Source organism: Psammomys obesus, unplaced genomic scaffold, assembly GCF_907164565.1.
Source record: "Psammomys obesus unplaced genomic scaffold, mPsaObe1.curated_primary_1811, whole genome shotgun sequence".
NCBI classification, from domain to species: domain Eukaryota; kingdom Metazoa; phylum Chordata; class Mammalia; order Rodentia; family Muridae; genus Psammomys; species Psammomys obesus.
This window is the reverse complement of record NW_026585689.1, coordinates 13,142,588-13,164,810: the sequence shown is the minus strand read 5'-3', so window position 1 is coordinate 13,164,810 and position 22,223 is coordinate 13,142,588. Positions and strand designations below refer to the sequence as shown.

General features: G+C 38.4%; 1 protein-coding gene across 1 annotated transcript in view; it reads right to left on the bottom strand.

Annotated features, from left to right (window-relative positions):
• The window catches only part of Gabrr3 (gamma-aminobutyric acid type A receptor subunit rho3), a 62,541-nt gene that overhangs the window by 19,476 nt on the left and 20,842 nt on the right, over window positions 1–22,223 (bottom strand). Inside the window, exons 3-7 of the mRNA XM_055594607.1 lie at window positions 21,287–21,354; window positions 16,595–16,818; window positions 14,802–14,884; window positions 13,642–13,782; window positions 6,337–6,489 (exon numbers count right to left, since the gene is read on the bottom strand). Of these exons, the coding sequence (XP_055450582.1) occupies window positions 6,337–6,489; window positions 13,642–13,782; window positions 14,802–14,884; window positions 16,595–16,818; window positions 21,287–21,354 (669 nt within the window). The remainder of the gene's footprint in view (window positions 1–6,336; window positions 6,490–13,641; window positions 13,783–14,801; window positions 14,885–16,594; window positions 16,819–21,286; window positions 21,355–22,223) is intronic.

The following is a 22,223-nucleotide window of genomic DNA, read 5'->3' as shown; positions in this document are numbered from 1 at the left end:
CTCCACTGCTGGTGGGAATGTAAACTGGTACAACCACTCTGGAAATCAATCTGGCGCTTTCTCAGACAACTAGGAATAGCGCTTCCTCAAGATCCAGCCATACCACTCCTAGGCATATACCCAAAAGAGGCGCAAGTACACAAAAAGGACATTTGTTCAACCATGTTTGTAGCAACTTTATTTGTAATAGCCAGAAGCTGGACACAACCGAGATGCCCCTCAACTGAAGAATGGATGCAGAAACCGTGGTACATCTATACAATGGAGTATTACTCAGCAATGAAAAATAAGGAAATCATGAAATTTGCAGGTAAATGGTGGGACCTGGAAAGGATCATCCTGAGTGAGTTGACCCAGAAGCAAAAAGACACTCACGGTATATACTCACTCATATAAACATACAATATAGAATAAACCCACTAAAAGCTGTACATCTAAACAAACTAAGCAAAAGAGAGGACCCTAACTAAAATGTTCAATCCCCATCCTGAAAGGCAAAGAGGATGGACATCAGAAGAAAACGAAAATAGGAAACAACCTAGGAACCCGCTACAGAGGGCCTCTGAAAGCCAGAAGAAAACAGGAAACAACCTTGAAACCTGCCACAGAGGGCCTCTGAAAGCTTCTGCAGTATAGACTGTCAAAGCAGATGCTGAGCCTGATGGCCAACTGATGGGCAGAGTGAATGGAATTTTATGTAAGAAGTGGGAAATAGTAAGAGCTGGAGGGAACGGGAACTCCACAAGCAGAGCAACAGAACAAGATAATTTGAACACAGGGAACTTCCCAGAGACTCATACTCCAACCAAGGACCATTCGTGGAGATGACCTGGAACCCCTGCACAGGTGTAGCCCATGGCAGTTCAGTGTCCAAGTGGGTTCCATGGTAATGGGAAGAGGGACTGCCTCTGACATAATCTGATTGGCCTGCTCGTTGATCACTTCCCCCTGAGGGGGGAGCAGTCTTACCAGGCCACAGTAGAGGACAATGCAGCCACTTTTGATGAGAACTGATAGACTAAGATCAGAAAGAAGAGGAGAACCTCCCCTATCAGTGGACTTGGGGAGTGGCATGCATGCAGAAAGGGGAGGGAGGGTGGGATCGGCAGGGGAGGAGGGAGGGGCTTATGGGGGGATACAAAATGAATAAAGTGTAATTAATATAAAAAAATAATAAAAGATTTAAAAAAAAATAGCGATATGTGGTTTCCATTCTTTGGTTCTAAAACACAATGTTACATAAACATGAAGATGTGAATTTTTATTAACACAAGATTATAGCTTAAAAGTGATTTGCTTTGATCAGATATTTACCTACCATGCACTTTGGTAAATGCTGGCCAGAGATTACAAGAAGGAAATGTATGCTGAGAATGGCTGAGTCATCGGCGCACATTTTGTCAGGAACAAGATTCAGATTTCTCCCGGTCCCTCTTAAATCTGCGGTTTTTATTGTACACCTATTGTCTCTCATTTTGGAACTGAAAGGGAATTTTTTTTGTTTATAAAATTATAAGCCAATTTCCTTATATGGTAGATCTCAGAGGCAAGACATTACAAAGTCCTGTGGGGACATGTCTAAAGGCATAAAGAGGGTACTTTGTACTTCCAGAGGCCAGAAGTCTTAATCCATCCTTCTAGGAACTGAGAAAAGCCCAAGACCATATTCCTATAAAGTAACTTTCATAAATACTTAAAAAAATTAAATGTCTTCTCTTCATTTTATAAAACATGGCTCATAGAACTTTAATGATTTTCAATAGATAGCAATTTGAACTTAGTGATAAAATAATGGCTTAGAGAAGTTACAAGTATACATGAGTTATAAGTGTACACTGGAATCACTGACTATTTGGATTAATAAAGATGAACTACAGTATCTATATTTGCCAGGGAGGAGTTAACTATCAGTAATTTTCTTTAAATTAGTCCAACTAATTTACTACTTCTTTAGTTATTTTAATAGCTACCAGTTCAAATTTTTTTTTTTTACTGCAGTCCAGATTTCATAAGATCAGTAATTATAATGGGTAGGAGGAATTGTTGGATAAAAGGAGTAAATGATAAGATAACTGACATAAATTCTTAGGGCAATAGAAGTGGAAGTTGGGACTATTAGAACCACATTAAACGTACTTATTACATCTTGAACCATCCCTTGGAAATACATTAATCTTGACAAATGATATTCCTTGCAGATCCATTAAAGCGAACATTCCAATAAAGGGGTTTTGAATCACAGGAGCTGACCATTTAGTCAAGGAAAGGTCATATATTGCATTAGAAAATTACATTCCCGCCTACTGATATCAGTATGCATAGTTAGAAAGATGTTATGAGAAAATATTTAGTCAGGCCATTTGACTCAGCTCCCCTGAGCCCTCGCAATTTTACCATATTAGCTTTTAAGCACATGCGTGGGTGAATTAAAGGCAGTCTGGGGAGAATTCTTCATGTCTGCATTTCATTGGCCACCTTTGGCCAGGCATGATGATGGCAATAGGAACACAGAGATCACTTCTGACTTTGTTCACCCTTCAGTAGAAGGGCTATAAGTTGTTTTCCTGAGGGAGGGGATGGTCTTTGTTTGTCTTCATGTAAGAAGGCATTATTCCTATAAGAACATTTTCCATATAGGTATAGGAAGAATAACAATATGAAGCATATAAGGGAGATATGGACTAGCCATCATAGCACCGATCAGTGGCCAGAAGCAGCAATTTCTATTCATAGGGCTACCAGAGAGTCCAGTGACTGTTAGGTATTCTGGTAATCTCTGTGATGGTTACATGATTTTTCTCTTGCATGTGTGTACTCATTTAAACAATTTTGTGAAGTTTATACAATGTTTTTACAAACCAAAGAACAAACGCTATTTTGAGGAAAACCCTCAGCTTTGGGAGTCGAGAGCAGAACTAGGAACTTAATTGCTCATCTGTTCATTTATTGTTTGTGGTACTGCTGATAAACAAAGGCCTTTGAGAATAAGGCAAAGCAACCATCAATGGAGTATTCAGCCCTGATTTTCTTAAACCTGGGCGGCTCCCTCTATTACATCAAGTGAAAGAACAATGCTGTTGATTATTAAGCATGTGACCTGTATTTTCAAACCCATGCTAGAACGCTGCCATGCATACACATCATTGTGAACTTCTTACTTCTCCATTTTTATGAGAAACTGAAGGAAATATCAATTGGGATTTCTGATGTTATAGAATACATTGCAGAAGTCCTTGGAAGATCTGGTGGTTACTCAGTAAGTGAATGCTTTTTAAGTAACTAAGCCTATGGGTGAAAGATCTGTTCACAGTAAAATGTAGAACAGTGGGTTTTCATCTAGCAGGTAGTTTCAGATTCTACACTGTAACTAACCATTTAGAAACCATCATTTCCCGGGGTTTTTAACAAGATCAGATTTCTCACTATTTTCCCTGAAAAGTCATTTATTGCAACGGGCCGAAGAAATTGATTGAATCACTTGTCTGAGTAAAATGCTGAACTGCTAGAAGAAAATATAGCGAGATTTCAAAGCATTGGCATGGGAGATGAACTTTTAGGTGACACTCCCTAGGCACAGAAAATAAAAGCAAAATATAGACAAAGGTGGCTAAATCAAACTGAGAAGTTCAGCACAGCAAAAGAAACAAACACAGTGAGCAGACCACCTACATAATGGGAAAAAAATTGCTAACTAATCTATTAGTTTGAGAAACAAATTATACCCAAAGTACACAGTTTACATAAAAAAACCTACCAACAAAATGAGCAATCCACTTATTAATGAGCAAGGAATATAGTTATACACTTCTCAAAAGAAGAAATTCATTTTTCTAGTAATTTTTGAAAAAATAAAATGCTCAATTTTTTTGTACACATTGGAAATGCAAGTTCAACGACAATGAGTGATCATCATACCCCAATTAAAATGGCTAATAAAAGCACACACACACATACATACTAACAAATTTATGAAGACCAGTATGAAGTTCAAGACACTAAAAATATATCTATTATATGATTCAGCTGACCCAGTTCTGGATATATATCAGAAAGAAACAATATCAACACATCAGTGCAGTAACTACACACTCCAGTTAATTGCTACATTATGCAAAATAACTAAGATCGTCAATGCTAAGTCTAAATGCTTATCAATAGATACATAGATCAGACTACATTTATCTATAGGCATAAAGAAAAGTATTAGAATTTAGTTAGAAATTATTCTGGTTAAAGCTTCTTTTTGCAGCAAATGGGGACCATTACAGCAAGCCACAATTGGTCAAAATGAAGCCAACAACTGACCATAGGTGCCCAGCCCTAATTGATATATCTGGAACATAATCCCTATCCCCAACACTCAGGAAACATCTTGGGAAAGGGGACAGAAAAATTCTGAGGGCAAGAGGACCAGGATGTCTGCTGCAGGGTACTGTTTTTATATAGGTCAGGGAATCTATGTCCACAAAATCTGAACAATATGGCTACCTAGATGAGAGCAATGATAACACTGGTTGTCAACACGAATGGGGGAAATCTCAAGAGACCCCACCCTTAGATGAAAAACTGAAGAAAGAGGGAGAACCAGTCTTTCATAGTGATGAGTTCCCTAAGTGACTATCCAGTATCAAGCGTCAGCCCGCCAAAATATATGAGCAACACTAAACGTATTCAGTAAATTGCATTTATATATCTATATGTGTGAGTGTGTATATATATATATATATATATAAAACAATGATAACTACAGGAAAATTGCAAACAAAAAAAGGAGAGTTCAGAGGCAAAGGAAGGGAAACTGGAGGAAGGGGACTAGGATATGATAATAGAGAATTAAAGATGATCAAAAGATATTACATACACAATAAGAATGTTATAAAGAAGCCCATCGGTTTGTACAATTGACAAATGCTATAAAAACTTTTATAAAAAAAACAGACATATAGATGAACATTTCCCATATACAGAATGAAATACTATTAAGTCATAAAAGTGATAGCTTGTCATTTGAAGCAAATGGATGGAACTGGAAGACACTATGTTAAATGAAGTGAGTCAGGAGAGAGAGACAAGTTCCACTTACTCCTTCAAGTGTGGAAGTTATTCTAAGAGTTAGCAGAATGCATAATATTAATTATAAGAGGGTGAAAAGGATAAGGGGATGTGGAATGGTAGAGAGAGGCTAGCAGTGAGTACACAGTCACAAGCAGAGCAGGTTCTCTGGCACACACCCAATTTATAGGAACCATTTCAGAACCACTTGGTGGTCACTGAGGCCTTGTAAAGTTGAATGTGCCAAGCTAAGCACTTAGAAGACATGTTACTTAATGAGGATCCAGGAGTTCATTCCATTTGCTTTCTTGTCTGGTTTAGGACAATTTCTGGCTTGCCTTAATTTTTTTTTTAACATGTAGAGCTCTATATTGAGAGATTTTAATAAGTGCGTCACAACCATTATAACTATAATAAAATTCCTCCCCCAAAGGATCATTTTTAAGTTAATGTTCACAAAATTTATGCACACTTCAAAAGATCATTTGAAGACATAAATTATTAATATTAATAATTTGTTCACCTCTTTCCCCTATAAAAGCCACAGTCTGCAAGCATTTCAGACTTGAATATCTTCAAGGAAAAATATCATCTGAATGAGTAATTAAATTATTTTGACTGTGCCTGCGTATCAGAACATCATTTAACATAGTGTCTTCCAGTTCCATTCATTTGCTTCAAATGACAGTAACATCTAATGTGCTCTAGCCTTAGGTAATCATTGCTGTATGGTGACTTAATGAGGTAGGCACCATGTTTCTTTTGAAATTCTACTGTCACTGAATCTCATTCTGACCTTTGAGTTAAATTCTAATTTTTCATCAGCACCTATCTTCTCAAATTAAGTATGCCTTGGCCTGGGATTTATTAAGACACCAACAGTGCGGTGTGAGTTACTTTAAGGAAATGAATTATTTCCTTCTATACTGTGAAAGGTTTGTCTTGCAAAGACAAATAAACTTGGGTAAAGGACAGGGGGTATTTTTAGTGGCAAAAAAAATCTTTTTAAAGTGAGTTTATTTTTGTTTCATAACCCTATTCTCTTTTCTAACTATCTGTCACTCAGCTTCTTGTCAGTCAGCAAAACCCTCATCCCCAAAAACTCAGTTGCCAAAGAAAGAACCCATTACAACTTGTCCTTGGAGTCAGCTGAAGACAAAGCACTTTTGACTGAACACTCAGCCTCATCCTGACAAATCTACCTCTCTCTCTATTTCTCCATGCTGCATCCGTGGTCTTCCCTCTATATTGCAGTTTTTTCAACAAATGGAATATGGTATTTACCCAGGGAAACTCTTGCAGGTACAGCTCTCCGGTCAATCCAGAATGAAACCCACGAAAGCATCACCATCAACATGGCTGGGAAATAGGTCTGCAGTACAAAGAAGAAAATGTGCCTCCGTAGAACAAAGTTGATGAAAAGCCTATAGTACCACCCTAGGAGAAAGAAACAGTTAACTAGTAAGCACGCTTCTAGGAAACACCATGCTCAGACAAACAACCTGCTCTTCACATGGGAAACTCTCGGGGGACATAGAATTCACGTGATATCCCACCTCTGTTTACTCAGCACCTGTTGGGTCCCACCTGGTCTCAGAACTCTGTTAGATGGCCTGACCTACAGCCTGCTTAATTATTCATCTAAACATATGCTAACCTTCCAGACTCGAGCTGGGGGTGAATGGCAATTGCATTTTGTGTGTGGCCTTTAAAGACCCTCTTGCACACTTATATTGTCTGTAGTATTTCTGTAGGGACAGTGTTAATTGATGACTGTGTTTCATAGTCAATAATTGTTTATTAGCTGGTACAAATGATGAGGAACATTTTGACTGTAAGAAAAGGTTTGCAGTAGATCACTGGACCTTTGCTTGAAATCTAGAACACTAAAGATTCAAAGGAAAGAAGGGGCATCTTTAACATGTTTTCATTACTTTGAGGTTTCACAGACATCACGATAAATCTGCAAACAGGCAATTAAATGGTGATAATTCTTTGCATATTGTCAGAATAGTGTAAGCTTATGTTGGTGATTTTATTTAATCTAATGAAAATACCACTGTTTTCATATCTATAGCAAACTGAACAGAATTCCCTTTTTCATATTCATTAAATGGAAGTTTAAAAGGTGGAAGACTTATATGATCTTAAGAGAAACCAGAGTATATAAAGAAATTTAAAGCTAAAATTTCAAACCATCTTTAGGACATCTCTGAGTGTTAGTCTGCATGATTCCCAGGCTGCATTGAATAATTATGTTGTTATTATTCATTCGTATTTATTTTTTAATTTAAAATTTTTATTTTTTATTACAGTTTATTCACTTTATATCCCAGCTGTAGCCCCCTCCCTCATCCCCTCAAAATCCCACCCTCCCTCTCTCATCTTCTCCCATGCCCCTCCCCAGGTCCACTGTAAGGGGAGGTCCTCCTCCCCTTCCCTCTGACCCTAGCCTATCAGGTCTCATCATGACTGGCTGCATTGTCTTCCTCTGTGGCCTGGTAAGGCTGCCACCCCCCAGGGGGATGTGATCAAAGAGCCAGCCATTAGTATTTATTTATTTTTTATGTGTGCGAATGTTTTACCTGTACATATGTATATATGTATGTATGTACGTATGTATGTATATATATATATATATATATGTTATATGCATAACTGGTAGCTGTGGAAGCCAGAAGAGGGTACTAGATCTCTCAGAATTGAAGTTACAGATGGTTGTGAGCTATCATGTGGGTGATGGGAATTGAACCTGGGTCCTCTGAAGGAGTAGCCTGTGATCTTAACTGCTGAGCCATCTCTTTAGCCCCTTACTCATACTTTTTAATGCAGAGTAATAACTATGTATCAACCTTAATACATACTGAAATAACATAATGAATAAACTTTAAAATATGCTTTATGAATGGGTATATAGATTAGTTTTTACATGTCAAATAAAATTTTGAAATAAAATTATTCAAAATGTAGAGACTATAATAGATCAAATTATAAAACAGAATTACAGGTAATGTAAAGCTAAAGAACTCTTCTATTCTTTTTGTAGTAATTTCTTAGAAGACACAGATGGCAGAGGTGTTGGGAGAAACAGGTATATTGGCCTAACACTGAGAACTAGGACAAGCACATTGAATTGGGAGGCTTTACAACTAGCCTCATTTTCAGTTAATTGCTTATTATACTTCTCATCTTATTAGATTATTGAGATTCTCACTGTTAGCTGACACACATGTCTTGACACATACACAATTCAACATTACAAATTCCATTAATGGCAATTCGACAGAACATGCAAAAGTTAAAAATATACATTACCTTTGTTTTATTCACTGACTTGTATTTGTGCTTGGTCTTACCCAAAAGCTTACAAGGTGTCATCGTTTTTTATTGATAACTCACTTTACTGTGTGTGTAACTGAAAGTTTTGATTATGGCTGTAGGGTGGAATAATAAAATATCAACCTCTACAACTTCACATAATTGTTGCGAGGTCAAAATAAACAATAATAGTCATTCCTAAAGAAAGATTGAATTCCACAATAGTTACTCCAACAGATTTGTAAAGGGACTGATCCTAGGGACTCATAGACATGGACATCTATAGAAATACAGATGCTCATATAAAATACTGTAGAATTACTTGCATTTAACCCATTTATATTTGTCCATATAGTTTAAAGAATCTACTTATGGGGCCTAATACAATGTAAATGCAAATAGCTGTCATGCTACATTGTTGAGAAAGTTGGTTATGTTCACATTCAGTACAAATATGTTTACAAATATTTTCAGCTCACAATTGGATGAGTCCATGCATGTGAGAACAATGGATACAGAGGGTTGATTGTATGTAGTGTTCTGTTCATTACTGAGTTCTTGAAATAAATTTACATGACTATTCTTACAAAAATTGGCCATCATCATTATTCATTGTTTTTTTGCAATGCTAAGGATTAAACCCAGACCCTCAGAAATGCTAAGTAAGTATATCTCACTTAATAATTTTCTGAAGAATTACTATCTGGAATTTGGCTGGTGGGGTTGGTTCTTCACCTTGTGGATCAGAAAAGGAAGACCAGGATGGTACTGTGGGTGGACCGTAGGCCAACAGAGTTCCTTAACCCATTACAAGTCATTACACCTCATAAGAAGGTTGAGTCATCACTGCAGTTAGTGTAATAGAGTCTGACTTGATCTTTAATACTAAAATACTGAGGGTTCCCAGGCCCCATTTGTATGCCCCTTTCTTTCCCACAGATTAAAAACTAAAAAACTAATGATGATGATGATGATAATAATAAATTATGAAAACACAGAAAAACAAAACAAAACTTCTGGCATCCACGAAAACTTCAAGCCACCACTGTCTACTTCATTAAAGGGAATGCACTCTACCTTAGCACTACTCCCAAAGCCATGCTAAAACTCTTAAGATAATTGTTTCTTCCTGTGTTTTCACCTATTTTCAGACCTGCTTTGTAGCCTGGATTGCTCTTTCTAGTAAGCTCATAATGTGAGTCATAAACTCTTCATACCTTGATGTGTGTGGCAACATCCTTTTTGCAACATGAACTCAATTTTTGGCATGTGTATGTGGGGGGGGGTGTCCCTCTCCTGATGCCTCCATCGGAGGAAACAGAACTAAAGACTGTGAGAAAAAAGCTGGCAGTACTTGGGATGCCAACCCAAGACAGGGTTAAAAGCTTTCTCTATACCTATAACCATTTTCTGACACTAAGGTCCTGGATTGTATTAAAAGCATCACAAGGAAGGAGGTGATGAAAATGATGATGATATTTTCTTTTAAAATTTTTTTTTATTTTAAAAAGTTTTTATTTATTATTATAATTTATTACAATTTATTTAATTTGTATCTGGACTGTGGCCCCCTCTCTCATCTCCTCCCAATCCCACCCTCCTTTCCTCTTCTCCCCCTATACCCCTCCCCTAGTCTACTGAAAGGGGTGGTTCTCTTCCTCTTCTATTTGACCCTACCCTATCAGGTCTCATCAAGACTGGTTTCGTTGTCTTCCTCTGTGGCCTGGCAAGGCTGCAACCCCCACCCCAAAGGGAGGGGATCAGAGAGCCTGTCACTGAGTTCATGCCACAGAAAGCTCCTGCTTCCCTTATTAGAGAACCCACTTAGGTACTGAGTCTATTGGCTACATCTTAGCCTTTGTTTTATATCCTGTCCATGCATTGTTCTTGGTTGGGGTACCAATCTCTGTAGGGTCCCCAGGGTTCAGTGTTTATGGCTTTATTGGTCTCCTTGTGGAGTTCCTGTCCCCTCCAGGTCTTTCCATCTCCCCCTTCTTTTGTAAGACTCCCTGCACTCTGCCCAAAGTTTGGCTACGAGTATCAGCCTCTGCTTTGATACCTTGATCAGTAGAGAGTTTCAGAGGAAGTCTATGGTAGGTTCCTGTCCTGTAACACTGCTGAAGTACTTCCCACATGGCAGACACTACTCTAAGTCATTTAAATCTATCTACTCATCTGTAAAATCCAATAGCCGGAGACTGTTGTGAAACCCTCTTAAAGGTGAAGAAATTGAGCGTTAGATTAAGCCATCCTTCCAAGATGGCACTGGTGGTGATAGGCTAGAGTTTGAACTCAGGCACTTCTCCCTGTACTTCAGCTTTGATAACAAATAATTTCCTGAGGCATTCCACAGGGGTAGGAGTCCTTCCTTTTTGAACCTACAGTATTCTATTTAGAGGAGCACTAAAATGGATAAAAGACAGAAAACCCTCCCCTATTTGTTTATGTTATTAGTTGGCCATGGGTTTCTATAGAGGCAATGGTAGTAGTAAAAGAATTGTAAGAAAAAAGTAAGACTCACTTACAGATGGAAAAGAAGTCTCTGCATCTCCAAGTTCTAGCTTTTACAATGGGAGCCAAATGCATGGTTTATCTATCTATCTATCTATCTATCTATCTATCTATCTATCTATCTATCTATCTATCTATCTATCTACCTATCCATCTATCTATCACAGCAATTTGATGATGGAAGTTAGAGTTGGTAGGTGTGATGGTAGGAGTAAAGACACCTATGTACAATCCGTTTTTGATGAAGCTGTGGATATTTTCAAGAAGGAGGACACAGCATTTAACATTTTTGGATAACGGGAGACAGAACTCTTATCTACTCATGAACTGAAATCAGTTTCTAAACTCGCTTTTCTGAAGCTCAGAAACTTGTTAAATCTGGCTACGACTATTCATTTGATAAATGAACACAGCTTTCAAACTGCCATACTCTTGCATTTTTCTATTAGAATCCATTTTACTTTTTATTAAAAATGTGCATGTTTTAACAAATTTAGAACTACAAAGTATTGAAATAAAATTGAAATTTTTTCCAATCTCTAACCACTTCTTAGAAATGTAGAATGCACAGGCACAAGTAAACATACCTACATGTGTATAAATAATTTCTTCTATAACAAATATGAGCTTTTTTCAAAGAGTCTTCTGTTACTTTAAAAAAAATTAAAACAAACTTGCATCATGATACATAAGGCTGTACACTTGAAACTAATTCTATTTTCGTCCATTTTTGTAGAAACTGATGTTCTATTTCTTGAAAGTATAATGATACTGGAATGTTTAGGCTTTATAGTTCATTTAAAAAATACATAATTTTCAGTGGTGTTTTGTCTGGTTTTTGACAGACTCTAAAATGTGAAGAGAAGAGGATAAAAATTACCTAGTGTTGATCCTGCTTGAGTGACAAGCATAAATAGTACATTGAATGAAAATGATTTAGAGATAGAGTTAGAAACTGGGACACTTATTCTCTACATTTAGAGAAATAGTTGAATTTCTAATAAATATATTTATGAATACTTATGCTTGCAAATCATAAGAAATGCAATTGTTATAATTATAGATATATTATATATATGTACAGAAATACTACCTTTAGATTTCTGTGTTTTCTATGTATCACATTATGATAACATTAAAAAAACATTATAGTTGAAATTTATCATAAAGTTATTTTATCATTGAAATAATAAAAAATTAAAACTCATATGTATCATTATTCATTGTATACATTCATTTATTTAAATGCTGACTTAACTGAACTGAAGACTAAAAACATTAAATTTCTGACATCTTGAAAAAAGAGCAGGAGAAGTGGAAAACAGAATCAAAACATCCTGTGTGCATGAGGTGTTCTTAGTGTCACAATGGCTCCTTGGAATTTTGAAATTCTTTTCAATTTATCCATCACATAATTATTCAGTGATTTGATTCTAAAAATCTTCTATGTGCCAGAGTTATATCAGTGAGCAAGAAACATGAATGTGCGTTGTCTGAATATCAGAAAATGCAATGAACATGATTAAAATTAATAGCATTGGTTGTTGAATATTAAAGAATGCAAGTGAACAGGGTGAAACAGACATTTCTCCCAGAACTAAATAGCTAGAGACCCATTGGTCCCAGGGATGCAATTAGTTTCTTTGAGATTTAAATTTTGGTTGTACTCTTAAGACACAGGCTTCTGAATAGATAACTCAGTATCTGATCCTCAGGGTCCCAAGGCTGAGCAGGTGGGAAGGATTCTAGCCAGGGCAACTCTGACCCCTGTAAGCCAGCTGCAACCGCTGTTTGTAGCTGAACATAGATCTTTTAAACCACCAATATTTCATCTGCCTAAAATGACACAGAGTACTAGGAACTAACAAGATGGTGGAAAAGGACTGTGGGGTTAGGATGTTATGGAGGAGGTCAGAAAAAAGGTTTGCTCCTACCTTTAGTTAACAGCCATATTAAGAGTTTTTACATTGCCTGGGATAAATGCTACCAAAATCAAAACTCCATCAATTACAGTGAAGAGTATATACTGTATTTCTAATTCTAAAATTTTCTCTTTAGGGCAACAGTGCATCTCATTAAATCAGTTGTGTCAGTTGATTTTTATTGAGCATCCACCATATCCCAGGCATGTTCCAGGATCTGGGAAGAAATGGTTAACAAGTCAGATAGAGTTTCATGCCTCTTTCCAAAGAGAGACTTAGACAATAGAAAATGAGGCATCTTTTTCAGCTAGTAGTGTGTTTGTGGAGACAAAAGGAGACAGGAAATAATGAGGGAATAGGCTTAGTTTAGAAGGGCTGATTGGGATATCACCATGTGGGGACATATTTTATAAAGTTCTGACTGAGGTAGGCAGTTGGTCATGAGATGGGCAGGGACAGAACAAATCCACATAGAAGAAATGAGATGAGATTGTCTGAGAACAAGAAAGCAGAAAGTAGAGGACAAAATGATGGAGAAGCAGAGGTTGGGGTGACCTCACAGGAGCACACAGGATGTAGACCATCTTGAGAAACTTAACTTTGGTTCTAAATGTGATGGAAAAACACGAAAAGGTTTTGGGCTGGAAAGGGTTTTGAGCAGTGCTTTCCATATTGCAAAGATCACTCTGTATGTTCGACTAAGCATAGAAAGGAGGGACCATGAGTGGAATCAAAGCATCTTGTTGTAAGAGTTTTCACAACGGGGAGACAAAGATGCTTACTTCACAAACCCTAGGTGCTCAATAGTTGCCAAAAATTGTTTTGCATGCTACTGTACCTGTGCTGCTGTAAAAAGCTAATCCACTGGATGCGCTGAACTCCTCAATGAAGAACTGAGAAAGGGAAATGTGTTCTTCCGTGTTTAAGGACTTGTTGCCGTGTTTCCAGTACAGCATTAGGTCCTCTTCATTGTAGGCATCTAAAACAGCACAAATGATTCCTCTCTAAGAAGTTAGGTGAGGTCTGTAGCCATGTTTTACACAGTTCTGAATCACTAGTTCCTGGCTCAGTGGCATTCGTGTGCTGTGTATTGAAAGATATTTTCCAAGGACTGAACAAACCCATACTTCAGAAAGGAAACAAATCACAACACCAGCCCCAATCTGAGGCCTGAAGACTGGCAAGATGGACACATTTCACCCTCCATGATGTTTAGAATTCTCCTGTGTGCCCTATCGGTGTGCATTTTCACGTAAAATTAAGCCAGGCATCGGAGCAAGGTCCCAGTACTCCCACACATGGATTTATTCCATGCCTTTAAGTTTCTTTAGCTGCACCGCTCTTGGATGAAATTCTAAAATGAGTCTTAGTTTGAAAAGAAAATTTTTTTCTTGTGCTATAAAAAGTTTGTAAAGGATCTAGAAAAAACAGCTGTGTAGGGGGCACCCATTCAGATTCAGAGTTTCAGTCATGGAAAAACTGTAGTCAACTTTTAAGATGTCTTATCAAAAGCAAATGCTGGGCAGCAGTAACTGACAGGAGCTGAGTCACAGGCCCCATAACAGGACATCAAGTAGAGTGTCTGTGCTCCAAGCTGGGTTCCTCTGGGGAGCCCACCCACACTGGATAGAGGATTGGGACTTGTCTCTCTACAGGATTCCTGGACTTTACAAATATGGGAAATCAGGCTAATGTTAGGAAAATGCACCCTCTAAAGAAGTTGCCTTTTTATTGCTATTGTGAAAATCACAGAATATTTAATTACGGTGGTATTTCCCCTTGAGTCATATCCTTGTAAAGACAATTTGTTATCATCATTAGAAAAATAGAGAGGTGGTGTAATAATGAAAAGCCAAACTATATAATTGGAAAATATAAGATGGAAAAAATAAGATGTTTAAATGATTGCTAAGCACATGCCTACTTCCCTGTGTGTGAGTGTATGAGGGTGTGTTCCTATGATGATGCACACTTGTCTCACCAGGCAGAAAGACTTACAGCTTTCCAGCTCTAGAGAACAGTTCTGAGTGTCCAGAGGAAACCTGCTGAAGTCCATAAAACACATGGCTGAAACTGTTATCCTGTAAACAGAGTAAGAAAGAGAACTGTGATCGTTTACCCATATGGCTTAACTAGCGTGCAGCAATGAAGCTTCTCGTTGTTTGCTTGCTGTCTGTACCTTTCAAGGATAATGAGAAACAGGCCTGACTGTGTTCTGTCCAAACAACAAGAAAGCAAACCCACCAGGGTAGTGTTTGCTCAAACAGAGATTGATGAGTGAATTCTTACACTTACTGCTTATCTCACTATTTCCTGCTTAGCTCTCTGTGCATTTTCTGGCTCTGATGATTTTTTTTTTCTTTCAGAAAAAAAGACTTCAAAGTCAGATCCCTTTAAGTGGATTTAAATATGTTTTGCTTTCTAGAAGATGCAAAATTTAGCAGTCTCTAGTAAAAAATGAGTTGAAGTGGTGATCATTCAAATCTATAGGTAACGGTTTCCTTTACAAAGCACTTGGAAATTTTTTTTCCAGTACTGAAGCAAAAGCCTGCAGCATGTTTAGTGATAGATCCATGTGCATAATACATAATTCAGGAACTATGAAGGCAAAGGCTTGCATATTGATGAGGCTTTTTTTTATATAAATTTTTATATTCTCCTGGATTTTCCTTGCTCCAGGCAGAGGCTGCTGTACCATGATCTTACCTCAAAGTGAGAGCTGTGGTAGCCACAATAGCAGATCAGAGGTTCCTAACAGGCCCCAGCAATTCTGCAGAAACAAAGGCAGCAGATGCTCCTGCCCATAATGCCCCTGAAGAGTGGAACCATTTATCTTCTGTGACCTGCATTTTATTGTCACTATTCAAAGCACCAAGAAAGAAAGTGTGTGGATGGTCTTGTGTGCAAAAACACATACTTACTCTGCTATGTCACAAGGAAGTGTCCTCTGAGGCCTTTTATACCACAGGCTTTACAGTATACATAAAGAAATGAATGACTAAAGAGAATTTTGTCTCTGCTCCCTACAGATGTTGGCAGCTTCAAAAGCCTTCTGGATCAAATAGTAGTCATTCCCTGACTACTATTTCCAGATCAATATATTTGGTCTATATGACATCCTACAAGTGCACTTGGAAATTGCTGAAGCATTGGAAATACAGGGACAGGAAGGAATTGGTTAACCTAGACTCTCTATACATATGTAGCCAATAGATACCTTAGTTCTCATGTAGGTACCCTAGTAAGGGGAGCAGGGGCTGTCTCTGACATGGCCTTTGTTGCCTGCTTTTCAGTCACTTCCCACTGAGGCTTCTTCGCCCAGCCTCAGTGGAAGATGATGCACTCAGTCCTGATGAGACTTGATGTAGCAGGGTTGGTTTATGGAGGAGCTTACCTTTTCTGAGGAGTAGGGGATGGCAGTGGGTAGAGGGGAGAGAGAGGGAGTGTTGAACTGGGAGAAAAGGAGGGAGGGAGCTATGAATGGGATGTAAAGTGAATTTTAGAAAATGGGTTTCCATACTTAAACAATTGTGTCAGACTTTTAAGGATTTCCAGAATTCAGCTTCACTCTCTTTGTCCAAACAATATGTGGCCAGAGTAGTAATATACAGAACAGAAAGCAATTCATTAAAGTTGGGGTAACAGAAGTGGATAAAATGATATATTTGGCTCATTTATCAGTCTTCAGCATCTTGAGCTGGACAGCAGAGCTGTTAGTTTAGTCTGAAGTGAGACTCAGCAGGTTCAGTTGGATGGCTGTGGTCCAAGGAAGCCAAAGGGAGCCCTCCTACCTGAGACTGAAGAGAACGCTTCCATCTGGGTGGACTCGCAGCATGATGTTCTCCACGGTTGTGTCATGGATGAAGGATCTCTTAGAATGGACAAAGAAGATGTCAGGCACCCAGATCTTTTGAATCAGTCTGCGATCAAAGGTCATGCTTTTGTTTGTAGTGCTAGGAAAGGAGAGCCTCTCATCCTTCCAATAGTGCCTGAGATAAAACGTCATGGTAAAGTCCTGGGCACAGAGAAAGGGGACAGTGAGAACCAGGAGGGACAGAGCTCAGACCGTCACTTCAGCATTATGAACTCACTAATGGCAATGATGTTCATGCCTTGTACATTATTGTTTGTACTGCAAACAATTTGTAGGATGAAGCTAGTCCTTTATTTTTCTCACACCTCCTCCTCCACTCCTGTTTCTGCCTTCCTTCCCATTCCATTCCTCTCTTCCTCCCTTCTTCATTCCTTCTTCCTTTACCTTCTACTTCCTACTTCTTTTTAACCAGGGCCCTACTATTAAAACACAATCTAGGTTTAAACTCAGTATTCTTTTGCCTTGGTTTCCTCGGTGCTGGAACTATATAGCATGTGCTAGCATATACATATATATGTAACTAACCTTTAAATTTATTTTTATATTTATCACTTTGTAATTATTTTTTGAAAAAAAAAAACAACCAAATTGAATATACTGTATTTCTACATGAACATGAATACAGCATTTACTAGTGGAAAGCAAGCATTTGAAGGTTCAAGACTACAGACGATAACCATTTGATGCTTGAAAGATAGAAAGGATACTATGACACGGCATCTCTTCACAGTAATAGAAACCCTTGCTAAGACACTGGTCAAACACTGAACTTATGAAGTCCGATATCTGACATTGGTGCTTGCCACTAGCCAACACAATCATGAGGATCAAGCTGAAAAGCTTGTTGAGTGGAGAGCGAGACAGAAGTTAGAGTGAATTCAGAGTGAGGTGAGAAAGGATGGGAAGAAAACACAGAAAAAGCTAAAAAATGTAACCTGTAGGTAGCATGAAGTGGGGGACAATAGGGGAGGTCTCTCATGTTTATAAAGTGTTTTCTAATTGGGCATGATGAAACAAGCCTAGGTTTATCTGATAACGACCAGCAATGTGAAGCTAATTTAGGAGAGAATGATGATGCCCAATTGGCAGGGGTATAGAATAGAGAAGATGGCAAAGTTACAGGTGAGAGCTAGGTCACTGTGAATGACTTAAATATTATTCAAATCTGTTTTAGAATTCCAATAGACAACAAGAAGTATTAGTAAGAGCTGCCTTTGAGACAGGAAGAGTGAGGGCAGTCTAGATTAGGCCCAGTGGTTTAGGGAGCCCATGGCACTACCACGTGGGCACATGGCGGTGAAATGAAGGATGGTTAACTTAAGCTCTGGGTGAACTGAATAGATACTGAAGCAGGTAATTTCAAGCCCGCATCGGATACAGGTAACGAGTGGCTCATAGAAGATGTTGTTTACATCAGTCTGGAATTTTCACACCTCCCGAAGTTTTCATTTAGTTATGAGGAGGAATCACTATTAAAAAAAAAAAAAAATTAAAAAAAAAAAAACAGCTGAAAGGGTTATTTGGCCTGAGAACTTATATTCCTCAGTTACCTAGCTTTATTTACTTTCTCTTTTCCTCTCTCACCCTGTACCCTTACTTGTGGTATTTGCATATTTAGTCATTTGGAGAAGCTAAATTCAAAGTTATTTCTATAAAAATAAGTATATATGATTCAGTATATATATATATATATATATATATATATATGGTATATATCAAAAACTTACTTAAAATATCTGTAAATAACCTTTGAAGTTTTCATTAGCACACACATGTGAAAGATATGGGAAAAGGGAATGAAGAATAAGGGCTAATGTATGTAAAATCGTTTCAGACAGAGCAAAATGTAGAATGAAAATAATCTGATTTTTCCTTATTCACGGAGGAAGGTCTCCTTGGTTTTGCTGAAGGCAAGTGTCACACATGTGGCATCTAAAACAGTTGGCCTTATCCCGGTTGCGAGTACACTGTTGTTGAAGAGCTTGAGGAGGGTAGGGAGTTGAGAAAGGGCAGATAAACAGAGGCCAAGTTACGGGAGGGCAGGGAGTCCTGGGGTGGCATTACTCAGCAGAGGGACAGCCTTGTGGTGTGCATTTCAGCAAGCAGGAAGACATTTCAGCGCTTTCGCGTGACGAGATGGCTATGTGTTGATCGGAATACTGTGTATCTTATACATGCGTACCTCACGCAATGCACGACCGACACTTTCAATTTAAAACATTTTTAACACCCCGGGACAAAAGTCCAGGCGGTGGTGTTTAATGTGGAAAAGCGAGGATGATTCCTATCAGGCTAATTTCAAATGGTAAGAAACAGTGGGGCAAGTTCTGAGAACAGGAAGACCAAAGCTAGAGAAAGGCGGAGCCTGGGGTCTAGGGCCAACAGGAGGGCACAGGATCCATCTAAAGGCATCCAAAGTTAAACTAATACAGGGGTACAAAGGCTACCCCAAAGCCCTACAAGCTGCATTTCACACACACACATTTAGCAAGGAAACCCATGTAAAGAGGGCAGGAGAGACAGCAAAAGAGGAGAGGTCAGCTGCGACTCATCCAGCGTGTCTCCCGGGACCAAACTGAGAGGGTTTCAGAGGAATGACGACAGGACAAACACACACGGACAGGAAATAAAATTGGGGATCAGGTGGTCTGGGCTCTCTGCTGGAGAAGCCTGTGCACCCGAGACCCCCAGCTTGTGTATTTTATGGGCTTGAACAGAGCAGCTCCGCAAGGAAGCCTGTTATTGCAAACAGATGCGCAAGGAGGCGGGGGTTATAGTACACAGCTGGACCCAGGAGACAGCTTTAGCTAGTCTTTGTAGGAGCCATCTCTGCAGGGGAGCAGTTTTCAGGCTGTAAATACTGGCAGAGGGGTAAGGCGCTGCTGGACATTTCCCTCACATACTGCCAATGTTTCACACGTGGACCAGAAGAGAAGGCTTGGCAGTTTCCTTCTGACCTCAGCCCCCAGGAAGAAGGTTTGAGATCACTCCACGCGCGGCTGAGGCTCTGGGCTCAAGTCGACAGCACATAGTTTACTTGAAACTTCCCTCACTCAGGGCTGCCTCCGCTCCCTACAGATGCTGGCAGCTATCAGATAAAAGCAAGGATGGGAACGTGGAGAATGAGCCTTAGAAAGGCACTGAATGCAGGACATGATGACCGGCACACGCTTTTATTCCCAGCACTTGAGGAGGCAGAGGAGGAACACTGTGAGTTCGAGGCCAGCTTGGTCTACAGAGAGAAACCATGTCTGGAAAAAACAAACAAAATCACCCTTCCCCCCAAAACAAAACAAAACAGAAAGACATTGTGTTCGGCATGCAAACATAAAGTTAAAGGGTTCATCAAAACACAGATCATATAAATAAATTAACATAAAAGAAATCCATCTGAAAATAAAGAATGTAAGTGCTTGCTCATAGAAGCTGGCCACAGCTAAGTCTTATTATAGTAAACATCCCCTCCCCCCACTGATGACGCTCACTGAAATGAAAAACTATTCTGAATGTTACCTAGACAGAGACAGTCCTTATACATTAAAAATAGAGAAAATGAGATGAAAAAAGTATGGTTGAGGCCCAGAGAACATAAAAATGGCTAAAAAAGAATAAAACCCGGTTAAACAATGGGAAAAGATACAAAAAACAAGTTAGGTGGGGTGGAGAAGTGCAAAAGGCTAAAGGGAAGACTGAAAATAAGAGGTCATTTTCAAGTACTTTCTTTTTAAATTTCACTTTTACCTGAAAATATTTATTTTATTATTTAATAGCGATTCTACCTATACCCTGACACTTCATTTTCTCTTATTCTGAAGCTTCTAAACGTGTATCTCATAAAAATTTCAGAAGTTGCTTGTAGATTTTTGTTAAGTAAATCTTTTTGATAGAAGAGCTCTAACATATATAATTATTTCTACAGACAAGTTTTGAATTTACTTGTATCCAACAGTTTACTCTTTTTAAATTTTTTGTTTCCAATATGCATATGTATATAAATGATTACATATCCATTTTCGTACATGAGTATAAATAAAATAGTAATTTTAAAAATAAAAATATTCTATGAAAATATTGGTATTACACTGGATAATAACACATCAAACTTTTCTGCATTTCTATAACATACCATGGGAGAAATAACCATTTCTGAATTAAATAGGATGTTATAAAATGTCCTGATATTAGTTATTTGCAAATAAGGAAAATGGAAGTTATCTATAAAGCTTGGACAGCTGTCTATCAATCATTTTATGAACAAGGTCTTATGGCTGAGGCTTCATAGTGAGCAAACTGTATGGTTCTTTTTTCTTACACGTTTTGGATCAAGTGTTTAAGACTATGTGACAGACAGCAAATTTAGCATGATATTCTGCAGGAAACCATAAATGAGAAATTATGAGAAAGCAACAAGGGAGGAAAAAAATAAGAGTGTAATCAGAGGGCAAAGGAAGTGAATGGAAAAGAGAAAAGCAAAACAACTGTACTATGATGCAAAGTAAGATAGATTAATAACACACATGGCTGAAGTGGTTTATTCAAAAACAAATTATTTCAAACCTATTATTTTACTCTTTTCAGAAAAAGATCGGTACCCTATGGGAAAACTCACCATGTTGACCTCTGAAATGCTGTCGATACTTTCAACCTGGACATCTATGCCCACCGGCACTGGGGAACCTTTAAAAAGAAAAATAAATAATTTACTGAGAAATGCATTATAATCATCTTGGACATCTTCCAAAACTGGGAAAGACCACTGTTCAGCAATTGACAGTGATCTGTTTTTTTCAATAATTTTTATTCATAGTTTCATCTATTTTCTATTGAATCATTTATCATACCCTCAAACATAATACCTAGGGCACGTGCAAGAATAAACGTTACTCCAGTAATCATTGCTCACTTGCTTGGAATGTCCCAAAGATTTTCTGTACAATGAATTATAGAAGTAGGCTCTCCAGTTTTGTTATTTCATTTTCTGGCTGATACGGATTTAAGGAGGAGCAGTGTTCTGAAAATATATGTAAGAGCATGTTGCATTGTGCATTTACTATGATAATGGCAGTTCAGTGAGTTTTATAGAGTCCCTGGCTTTGGAACATCAAACCCATTTCTCTCCTGCTCCCAATGTCAGCCTTTTCCATTCAGACAGCGGTTGGTGGCCTAGAGATAGCCGTGAGTGCTCTGCCAAGGCTGCAGACTCAGACGTGCTCCCTTGTATGTCAGCATCCACAAAGGGCACGGGGGAAGAAGCAAACAATCTTCGAAGCCTGGTCGATGAAATACACTCAACAGAAACTGAAGCAATTTCAGGCAGTGGCTGGATTGCAAACTCATTGGCCCCTGAGACCCCTGGAACAGGGCTCCCAAGCCCAGGAAGTGTAAATGGCAATCAAAAGAATGCAGGCCAGACAGCCATTGTAAAATTTTCTAGTTCTGCTAAGAAGAAATTTCAACACCCCATCTCTCACCCTCTCTCTCTCTCTCTCTGTGTGTGTATGTGTGTGTGTGTGTGTGTGTGTGTGTGTGTGTGTGTGTGTGTGTGT